An 11,695-nucleotide genomic window follows, 5' to 3' on the forward strand; every position below is an offset into this window, starting at 1 on the left:
ATTTTGCACTTACAAAGTAATATAAAATATATGATCCAAAAGGGAAAAAATACTCCAAATTACATACATAAAACTAAACAGAAATTAGAGTCAAAACAAATTGGTTCAAAGACATTTCACAGCTCTAGTTATATAGTATAGCTCTGAAAGAAATGCACAGTTCTAAAGGAAAAAAAAATCATTCTGAATCAACACTTAGCTGTGGAGCCTTTGGAAACACTGAGCCCCCCCTAACTTCCACAAGAGGGTGACATTAACCCATTGGCAAGTGAACAGTACGAAACACTGAGCAACAAAAATGAGCTTGCAGCTGGTTATATAAATACAAGCATAGGAGTTAAAGGTCAGTATTTAGGTTTGGGTGTTACCAGCAGAAATCTGAGTCCCCTCTCAAGCATCAGAACTATTTAACATGTGACAATGACAAAGCTGGAAGTACTCTGCTGCCTCCTCATCCCTGTGCAGTTCAGGAGCACTCACCTCCTGAAGACCCCTTCCACGCCAGTGATGCCCATTCCATCCACAATGTCCCTGGTTAACCTAAATGGAACAGTCTCTGGTGTGGGAAGGATTTTGCCTTGCTCAAAAGCAACCCCTAAATGAAAGGAAAATAAAAGTGGTTTTTTTAAAAAACTTTTTTTTTAAAAAAAGTTAAGTAAAGAAAAAGGTTCTCCTGATGTCCTACTTACCAAGATCTATATGCACCAGTTCTGCTGTTTGTTCATCTATCAAGATATTCTGAACATGTCTGTCTCCAAGTCCAAGAATGTAGCCAACTGAAACAAAAATATAAGTGCTGAAACTATGTCAAAAAAACCACAGAAAGCTTAAGAAAGATTACTGTGAGAATATTTCTTCTCCCACATATAGTGTTGACTAGAGAGAGAGCAAATACCGTTCCACAAATCCAAAAAGAAAATGGTGACCGAATGAAATTGCAAAAAGTTTATTCTCACACAGATGTGCTTTGTTTTATCTGCTCCACAGATTTCTTCCCCATTTCTACTTGTAGATCAAAGATCATCAAATAATATTGCATCTTTTAAAAATTAAAAGCCAAGTGCATAATAAAATCAGGTTTTTTGTTATTACTAACATTAGCAACCCCCCCAACAAAACAACTGTTGTCTAAGTCAGTTTTAAAAATCTCCAGTGATCCAAATTGTAAGATCTTTCATGTAAGCCTATTTCAGTGCTTTACTGTCCTTAAATGTAGAAAAACTCCAAACTACATTTCCCTTATTGCAATTTACACCTTTTACTGTTTTTATTAGCTGATGGATGTGGACAGCAGTAGTATTTCCTACAAAAATCTTTCATCTGAATTGTACTAAACTGCAGATTTACTTTTTTTTTTTTCAGTAAAAAGGGCATGCACAAACATGTTACTGTCTAAAATGGGATCTACTGTAATGTCTAAAATCTACTAACAAAAGTCTTCCAGAGACTCAGTACGGAACTGAGTCATCCAGAAAAAAATCCACAGTACTTACATTTAAGTACTTCTTTTTCTTTATTATGACAGGGAAAACAAAGGCTTAATAACCAAGCTTAAATAACCATTTCAGCCATGGAAAATAATGCCAGTACAAAGACAGCAAAAGAATGAGCTTTCCAATTCAGCTAAAGCATCAGAGGCTACATGCGAAATGAATACATTTTAAACCCAAACAACAAAAATAAAGTCAGGTTAAAAACCCAAACTACCAGAATCTAAGAAAACAAACCACTATATAAACAAAGAAACACAGAATTTCATTACTCCTTCTGCAGCAAAAACAGGGGTGTGGAGGAACAAATCAGAAATCTTAATTACAAAATAATGCTGATGTTCTTGCTGGCCTTTTTTGCCCCCTACTATGCATTTTTTGACATGTGACAAAAGCAGGACAGCCACTATGTATGAAATGGTAGAAACTCTTAGGTTGTGTAACCTAAAAAGCCACTGTAATTAATCCAATACCTATAGAAGATGTAGCCACACTGCGAGTGTATGCCAATCGCTTTTCAAACCACACAGCTGGGTCCAGGAATTTCTCCATGCAGAAATACCGGAACACTGGTTGAAAATTCTCACAGACTTCCATGAAGATTCTGTATTTCTCTTCTGAATGTTTCTTCTGGGCATCCTTTAAACACATAAGAAACGTTTTACCCATGACCAACTGCTTCAGAAGGAAATGAAATCTTTCTTCCTTTCCCCTCACCTCCCTTCCATCAAATGCTGTTATCACTTCTTTCTCTTTCTGAGCTAAGAATTATTGTCCTTTTTCGGCAGCAATTATTAATGACCCTAACTACTTGTCTTACTAAACAATTCTATTTTTATACACAACTCGGAGGCTAAAAAACATGGGAAAAACCACTCCTATTTCCTTGATGCAGCAGATGCATGTATTTTATAGGCATGTGCAGGTAAATGGATCTTGTTGGGAGACCCTTTCTTTGCACTCTTCTGGCACCTCTGCTTATCTGATGGCCTCATGTCACTGTGAGAAAGTCATTCTCACGCATTCCCATGCAAATGCTCCACCAAGCATAAAAATACACTTTTATCCTGTTACTACTACAGCAATTTGAAAGGAAATAGATTCTTGCACAATCATGGGTATATAAAGTAACAGGTATACTTGACTGCAATTTTGTAAACTTACGGTGAGGAAACTTACCATAAACTTATGATCATAAATTTTAAATCATAAACTTATGATCTGTGGAACTGAACTGAAAGTTTGAATGTCTATCCATTCCATGCCACTGGTCATAGTCATTATTAGATGTACCAAAGGTATAGTACATAGTTCTCTGTAAATTCCACCCCCTCCCCCCCCAGTAAATATTATGAGTCAGCTTTTGTTTTGTTTTGTTTTTTTAAGTTTTTTGGACTCACCAGAATTATTTTATGACATTGATAACTGGAGTAATCCTTTGGCCTGTATCTCTTGTGAGCTCCTTCTTCAGCATTCACAAGGAACTCTCCAATGGGAGTTGTTCCTGAGCACCACTCCAGAACTCCACTTCTCTGGGAAAGGGGAACCACCTGGAAAAGCAAAACCACAGAGGGGAGATTATACATGGGGGAAGGCTAAACACACTCAACTATGAACACACACTCTGCAGAGCACGGGTGCACATTTCTGTTTGTTTAAAAAGACAAAGAAGGTCAAACCATGCAGCTGACACCTCAGTATATCTTCTAAATACACACATATACATATATAAAAATCCACACAAATGTTTTCACCTAATAATTGCAATTTTTTCCTAGCCCAGTGAACCCTCCACTAGACATGTAATGATTACCTACTGCCTGTTTCCTTCAATTTTCTTTTCTTGTGAAAGTCTCTATATGTCACAATTCTATTCTCACCCATTCTATTTTTCCCTGCTGTCACTCATTTTTACACACATAGAAACCTGAGTCCTACTTGAAAATTTTTCAAAAAAAGTGACTTTAACTCCACCTGAGAATTCTTAAAACCACACTAGCAAGACAGACAAGCACCTTTAGAGATGCACATTTCTCATTTGTCAAAGAGAAGAGCTTATATTTTGAGAGTACTTATTTAGAGGTCACCTTCACAGCTATTATTATAATGCCAAGTACATAAAAGGAGGAAGCAAAAGTTCCTGTTTAAATACACTTTCTTCATTCACAATAAGAATTTATTGCAATTCTTACTCCCAATTCCAATTCCTATTCCCAGTTCTGATTCCAATTAAGATTTGGAATTATATTCCCAATTCCAAAAAAATACAGTTCAAATTCTGCATGAAAGACCCTAGATGGGACTTCTGAATTTATTTGTAAGGAATGTTGCAAGACTAGAATTAATTATTAATTAAGGAATATCACAAGGCAAATAAATGAGAATTCATAAACAAACTTGTATGTTCAAGTTTAATGACTAGCAATTTACAGTTTAATGACAGTGTATTACCTAATTTCTTTTCAATTAAAAGTTCATATAAAGAAATCTTTGAAGAGTATTTAAATATATATTAGGCATCAATAAATTTATTTTAATGATTTGAAAAAAATTAAATTGTAATAAATATATTATTTATTCCATACCTGAAGGCACAGTGACTATTTTAATAGCCCATAAATAAAAATCCTTTTATATTGCATTTGGGTTAAAAAGAAGAGAAGAGGGAAATATGCTTTATTTCTCTGCTGCCACAGAGAAAATTTAGTGTTCGGGGTTACCTTGTATCTTCGGATATTTAATTTCCTCTTTCTTGTTTCAGTGTTTTGCTGGAGCAATGTATTGCACATCTGGAAAACTTGTTGCATGACAGCATCTTGTCTCAGGTCATCACGCCCCTTCAGCATCAACAGAAAAAGCAGTTGAAAAACACTTCTCAGCATCAATTTCTTGCTCAGCAAGTAAAAAAATTATTTTAAAAATTGCACAAAACACAAGTTACTTTTCCACAACAGTCACTTGCAATTAAATGTAATTAACAGTTGCTTTTTTGGTCTGTATTTGGTTTTCTGTTAGTGCTCAGCTGCTTAAACAGAACAATCATTAACTTAAATCATCACCCTTTTTTTTTGGGACAGATGTTATTTGATTCAGGTTTCTATCAACCTAAATGTCTTATGGTTCTCTTTTTAAAAACAGGTATTTGATTCACCATTATTTAGCAAGCCAGCACACAGGTGAAGCAGCATCAGTTGGCACTGCAGTTTTGATTGCTGGATGCAGATCTAGTGATTCTCTTTAAAGCTTTCAAAACTAACCCATACTTAGCAGCAAAACAGAATTCTCCCAGCAACTGCCCAATGTTTGTGTTCAAAGAGAGAATGAAATTAGCTGAGTCTAAGAAGAAATAAAGTTTTTTAGAGATCTTTACTTCTATGTGCATGCTTTTGACTGTCTCTGAATTGCAAATACATTTTTATATGTGGAAGACGAAAGGAGGTATTTAACACAGTATGTTGATGGTTCTTATTTACAGAACACTTCAGGTCACCAGCTGAGACATGACCAGGCAAGTCTGGTAGTTGTCAGGTAAGCTACTAGATATTAATTACATGCACTGCTGAAAAAATAATTACAAACATATTTAATATAATTACTTATTATTTATATTATATTACTTATTAATACTTCACAATTTCGTTTATTAAAGCATTCCTCAACTAAGGAAACTGACAGTGAAGTGTGAGAAGTCTGCTCATGGTACAGAAATGATACATGAGAAAACTGACAGAAGAACTTAAAAAAAAACTTCCAGCATGCTGAGTCTCTGAGATATCATTACATCTGACAGAACCCACCTTAACCAGCTGTCTCCTTTCTTTACCATCTGATCCTACACAATCTATTATTTTAGGCAGATTTATGCCTCCTGCTAAACGAAATTCTCGCTTGAATGAACTTATTGTCACCAAATTTTCATATTGTCCTGTGGGATCCACCTGAAATTAAAAATACATTAAAATGAATGTAAATATTACCTCCATTTCACTCAGACAAAGCAGTAATAAGTTCTTTGCAAACCTCATTAGCAGACTATATGCTAAATATTAGTATGAGCACTCCATCACCTACAAAGATAATACCACAAAGGCTATGAAAATATGCTGAGCAAAGGATTTTTTTTTTTATTCCTCCTTGTTCACCTCATTGGCAGAGGGGACGTGGTACTGCAGACTTCCACTAAACAAGCTGTGACACAATGTCCCAGCTAGCACTGTCCCAAGAAACTGCTCACATATAGCTGGGGAGCATTAGCCTTAGACTAATCTAAGGACCAAATCTACAATCCCAAACCTGCTGCAGGGTACAGGATCTATACCTCAGCCACCCCCTGTATCCTCATGCTCCAGAGGAATACTGCCCCAGGAGGCTACAGCACAGAGCTGCAGCCATTTCAGTCAGTCTGTACTGGAGGTGAAGAAAGGCAAAGAAAAGAATGATCCAGTTGTACAAAGGAGCAACACCTGGGGCCAACTGGAGCCCTACAAACAGATGATATTTAACCTGGGTGGCAACTTCTGGTTTCTGAAGTCAAATACCTTAAAACAGTCCCTTGACTTATTCAGCTTTAGAGACATAGCCCGAGGGATTTCAACACAAGGAATTCTGACCTTGCAACATTTAAACTTATATGCTGGTCAAAAAAGCAACTCTACACTCCTGAAACTGCAGTTTCCCAGCTGGAGTGTGTGGTATCAAATGGGGAGTGCCTGTGCACCCATCCAGCCAATGGGAATGGATCATTGCCCATTACTGAATGGTGAAAGCACAGGAACAGCAGAAAAGGCACGCTATTAATTCTCACACCTTCTGTGACATTCAGTTGCCTCCCTGAAACTCTGAGCTAGCAGCTACAGCACAGGAGATTCCCACTCCCAAATCCCCTGGCTGAGTTAGGGAGCTCACTATGATATCCCTTTTAATAATGAGAGACTACTCAGAGGTAACAGTGGCAAACTCTCTTTGTACAATAAACCACTATCCAGCACACATAGTGCCTGGGATCATGGTCTTCTAAGGAAACCATCTCAGCCTGCACCTCCCACCTGACAAGGAAGTATCCCCATAGGTGGACCTGTAAAGACCATGGGAATTGGATGAAGAGATGACTGCCATTACAAAAGCCTGAAGATGGTTCTATGATGATGGGATTATAGTGTATATTTTTCCAACTTCAGTCACCTTAATTTCCATGGTGGGAACAGCAACATCCTCCAAGTTCTTCAGTTTAATGATTGGCTGGTCAGCTGGAATACTTATTCCTTCTGTAATTAAGAGGCATTATTATTTTTAAATTCAGAGCTATGAAATACACCTGAACTGACAAAACCCAGCTTATATTGCTTTTGGGACCCAAAACTTCACTGCATACTTTTACTCATGAAGATGACCATAGGACAGCTAGTGATTTTTGGAGTGTCATACTAAGGGTCTGAGCCCTACAGTGCAAGTAATTACTATGACTTTTAATCCAGACTATATTCTGTATCTATCAAAAATAGGACACAATGCTATTTCCTCTTTTAACTAAATATCAGCATTTAGAAATACACTTTTTAATCTGGGAAAATAAAACCTATCTTCATTATTAAAACAAAACCCAGTTTTCCTAAGACTTACTTCTTTCAGATTTCCACTGAGTACAATCTAAATTTGCTAATGTGATGTAAGCATCACAAAGTGCTTCCATGTCTCTAACCATAGGAGCTCTTCTTTTCCTTACAATATTCATTATTGTCCTGGCAGCTTCCATTCTGTCCTAAAAAAATCCAAGGAAAACAAACATCAGATCTTGTCCACTGTATTTTTTAATATTAAAGATGCATCATAACACGCACTCAATTAAGTACAATTGAGATATGTCCTATGAAAACAGAGCAAACTGCAGCAATGGACAGACCTTTGTGAGATCACCTGAAATAATTTTAAGAAAAAATTCTGTGCTGTCTGATCTGAGACAATGAGTAATGTAAAATATTATTGGCAACGGAGAGGGAGCAAACCTGTCCAGGCAAAGCACAAAAGACATGCAAAAGTTCTTCAGAAAAAAGGACAGACAGGTTTTTAGATGTTCTTCCACCATCTGTCTGCTTCTGTTATTTCCTCCCAGCTGAAGAAAAAAATCTTGTATGCAAAAGACAGAAAACTGTCCATGCATTCCTTCTGTGTCTGGCTCTGAGAGACTTACTTAAGCATAATTCCAATCCTAAGGGGAGGAATCACAAAAGAACTACAGATGTGAGAGAAAGAAGCCACATAAAAGTGTGGTGAAAAAATGTATCAGTGTGGGGGGTAGGAGGACAATGACAACCAACCATGTCTGGCCTACAGTGATGGGGGAAAGAAGGGGCAACACTTTAGATGTGGGATGATTCCAAAGACGGGTTAAACAAAAATTAAGCAAAACCAACATTATCATGAAACCACAGTTCAGTAGTACCTATCAGCATGGCTTTCAACATATCAAGGACCAAAAGATATAGTGCACAAGGCAAACTGCTTAGATGGAACATGTTACCACTCAAAGCAGAAAAAAATATCCAATTCAGTATGTACTTTCAACAATAAAGCCACTCAAGTCTTTTTTGCATCTATAATGCCTTTTACAGAATGACACATCAGGGACTTTTATCACAAGAGTCTGCAATAATCAGGGCTATTTGTGGCACAAAATGTTAACTGTATTTTGCTCAACCTGTAATGATTACTTTCAATAATACTTACCTATGTATGCACAAAAGGGGTTTTTTAATTATTAAAAGTACTGTTTCCCTCCTACTGCTTCTTAACAAAAGTCTGCTAATGAGCTCTATACTAAAACACCCCTCTACATGTTTTGGGTTTTTTCATTTTTTAACAAAATTAAATGATTGAATGTGATTAATAGAATAGAAGTTTTTGTAGTCACCACATCAAGCTGGGAGATCTCTTTTGGTGCATTTTTAATTAACTTGTTTCTTCTTATTGCATCTGGTTTCGTGAGGAGTTCATCTTTGTTAGCATTAGCCAAAGCTAATATTATAAACAAAGTATGATGTGGATGATCCAGTGAAATTCGAGACAATAGCTGCCAACAAAAGAAAAAGATCCCATTATTGAAAACAGTACAGAAGAGAAAAAAAACAATACTTAATTAACATTATTATTTCTTTTGAACTTCTAAGGTTCCTAAGATGAAATAAAAGGCAATACTTTTCCACAACTGAAAAAACATTAAAAGTACATTTCTATAACTGCATAAAACTACTCTTATATTACAAGAAAATCAATAAAGTTGATTTTTTAAGTTAAGAAATTAAAGAAGTCCCCAGTCCTCTTCCCCCAACATATTGATTTGGCATCACTCATTTTTAATACACCCTTATCACCCATGTAACTTGTCTGGCTGTAACTGCTCAGAGGAAGGTGGATATTGTTTAGAAGTAGGCACTACCAAGCCAGTCAAGGTATCTTTAGATAAGAAAAGCAAAAATTACATTATTCAGAACTTCATGAAATCCTAGACCACCCATCATCTTAGTTCCCATTCGAGCAGCCAGCTGGTACATCAGAGGCAAGAACTTGTATGAAGGGATCTTCTGTGCATTTTGCTGCAGGAGAGAAAACTCAGTTAGAGAGCTGTACTAAACTAAACTAGCTGTACTAAAAAAATTGCAACAACAACAACAACAACAACAATAATAATAATAATAATTTAAAATTAAGAATTATCATGGCCTATCTGATCAAGCAGCAATTCAGTGAGTATCATATCATCTTGGCCCATGCCTCCTAAATGTTGCAAGTCCTTCATAGGAGTACTATTTCCATCTACCTTTCATGGCTTTTCACCTGAAAGTATATATAATATAAACAAGAATAATGTACCTATGGACGTTGAAGATGGGTAGATTCCAAGGTATGTGAAGAACAAGGGGACCACAGTAAACGATCATGAGATATGCTTAATCATACAGACGTGTCAAATTAAAATGCTAATTAAAGTTAAATTAAATGCATTGAGAATTACAGGCCTCACTGGTGAATAACTAATTGATAAGCAATGACAACTGAAAAAAGAAAGTTTTTAGGAAATGTTAAGGAGCTACATAATTCATCTTCTAGAAATACAAGAGAAGAAGAATATGGATATTTATTTGCCAAAGCATTAGGAAAAAAAATGGAGCAAACATATACCTTCATCATTTCATTGACTCTGTCAACTCCAGAATTTTCAAGCCAGAGGGAACAGAGTCGGAATATCCACATATCATGTTCTTCTCCACTTAGTAAACAGCTGATGTAGTTCTCCACTGCTTTACACAAGAAGCGTTTACGGTCCTCGGTCAGGGCTTGTATTGCCCCTTCATCCAGCTCAAGTTCTCGCTGAACCTTCACTGTGTATCTACATGAACAGATGTCATGTTTAAACAACAAATTATTTCTTAATCAACTTACAGCAAGGCATTCCCTATGTCTCTCACTTATTAATTTAACATTTTTAAAGTTGATTTGTATGTACAAGCACAGTAAAATAAACAACTAAGAAACTGTATTGTGGGAGCTACTCCCTAGCTGTATGTGCACACAGACCCACTGCTGTAAGTAAACTTCCTGTCTTCTGTCTTCTTGATTTAATCTCAATATTGGTATAAATGTGAATATCCAGTACAGATCATTTGTGTAATGACTTCAGTTTCCAGCAGCTGAAGTTCATCCTTTTCTGCTCACTTGCAGTTGCTCTTACTAAATCTTTAAGAATTCTGTATTAAATTTAATTCTACTCTCTCACTCAATGTGAAAGAGAGAAAAATGCCGAATGTCAAATAAACTGAACAGATCCAGGAAATACACATGAATTCCAGGCCATGATCAGCCACACTGTGTCCCTGGCTTAGTTTTGGCCCACACTATCCAGCACACACCTGGACCATGTCCAGGCACAGTTCAGAAACCATTCACAACAAGCACTGTGGATCTGGCCACGGGTTCGTGGAGAAGGGAAAGTGCAGCTGTAGGGATGTGACCCACGCTGCAGCTGGTGCCCAGAGAGTTGAGCTGGAGCCTGTGACAGCTCCAGAGTATCCAGTCTCCATTTAATGCTCACCTGTTGGTCTGAACCCTACGCTCCCTGATGAGACCAACCTCCTCCTTGGCCTTCTTCAGCAAGGCCTGCTTATTTTCAAACTCTGAGGATTTCATGTAATTCTCAATTCGCTGGTACTGATTATCAGAGAAACGAGCCAAGGAGAGGAAAGCCTTCATCTTTCCTTTCTTCAGCTCATCACTGCTGTCTCCACTGTGGCTTGCTGCAATTTCCACAGCCTAAAGGAGAAGTTACCATAAAGGTAAGATCAATAATCAGATAAACAGTGCTGCATAAAACTTGATGAAACTCTGTTCTCACTGAAAAACAGAATGGTTGAGGCTGGAAGGGACTTCTGGAGCTCATCTTGTTCAACTTCCTCCCTGCTCAGGCAGGGTCATCTGCTTGAATAGATTATTTAATACTGCCTGTGATGGAATAAATATGCATACAAAATGAATCTAACAGGCTGAATACTTTTCTCCTAAGTGAATTTAATCTTTGAGAAATGTTTCAGTGCAAACAGTCAAAAAAAATTATCCTGTATGAAGCAGCTTTAATAGCCATACAGGAATTTTCCATGCTTTTATCTTTTACAGTAACAAGGCATGAAGTTTTAAAACAGTCTTATAGCCTTGTATCACAAGCTGGTGAGAAAAAAAATGGAAGACAGTCCAGAAGTGGAAAAGTAAAGGAAATTATATAAGAAAGTAATGGATTCAAATCATCAGAGTGAAGAAAGCATATAGATAGCAACAGAGAAAGGCAGCTATGTTGAGTTTCACAAATTAGCGTGAAATAAAGAAATGCGGAGTGGCCAAATATTAATACAAACATTCCTATTACTGGCTAAAAGTTCAAAACAAAAAAACCACAGCGGTTTGAAACACTAGACCAAGACTTTGCAGCATCTCAGGGGTGACCTTATCACTGTCTACAACTGCTTGAAAGGAGGGTGTAGCCAGGTGGGAGGTCAGGCTCTTCTCCCAGGTAACAAGTGATAGGACAAGAGGACACAACCTTAACCTTAAGTTGCACCAGGGGAGGCTCAGGTTGGATATTAGGAAGAATTTCTTCACAGGAAGGGTGATCAGACACTGGAGTGGGCTGCTCAGGAGGTGTTGGAGTCACCATCCCTGGA

General features: G+C 37.1%; 1 protein-coding gene across 1 annotated transcript in view; it reads right to left on the reverse strand.

Annotated features, from left to right (window-relative positions):
* Window positions 1-11,695, reverse strand: part of ATM (ATM serine/threonine kinase) — a 57,926-nt gene that overhangs the window by 3,772 nt on the left and 42,459 nt on the right. The window contains exons 50-61 of the mRNA XM_031066052.1: window positions 10,576-10,793; window positions 9,666-9,873; window positions 8,966-9,079; window positions 8,398-8,556; window positions 7,110-7,248; window positions 6,672-6,754; window positions 5,288-5,428; window positions 4,211-4,327; window positions 2,891-3,040; window positions 1,964-2,129; window positions 690-776; window positions 481-595 (exon numbers count right to left, since the gene is read on the reverse strand). Of these exons, the coding sequence (XP_030921912.1) occupies window positions 481-595; window positions 690-776; window positions 1,964-2,129; window positions 2,891-3,040; window positions 4,211-4,327; window positions 5,288-5,428; window positions 6,672-6,754; window positions 7,110-7,248; window positions 8,398-8,556; window positions 8,966-9,079; window positions 9,666-9,873; window positions 10,576-10,793 (1,697 nt within the window). The remainder of the gene's footprint in view (window positions 1-480; window positions 596-689; window positions 777-1,963; window positions 2,130-2,890; window positions 3,041-4,210; window positions 4,328-5,287; window positions 5,429-6,671; window positions 6,755-7,109; window positions 7,249-8,397; window positions 8,557-8,965; window positions 9,080-9,665; window positions 9,874-10,575; window positions 10,794-11,695) is intronic.

Source organism: Geospiza fortis, unplaced genomic scaffold (genome assembly GCF_000277835.1).
Source record: "Geospiza fortis unplaced genomic scaffold, GeoFor_1.0 scaffold16, whole genome shotgun sequence".
NCBI classification, from domain to species: domain Eukaryota; kingdom Metazoa; phylum Chordata; class Aves; order Passeriformes; family Thraupidae; genus Geospiza; species Geospiza fortis.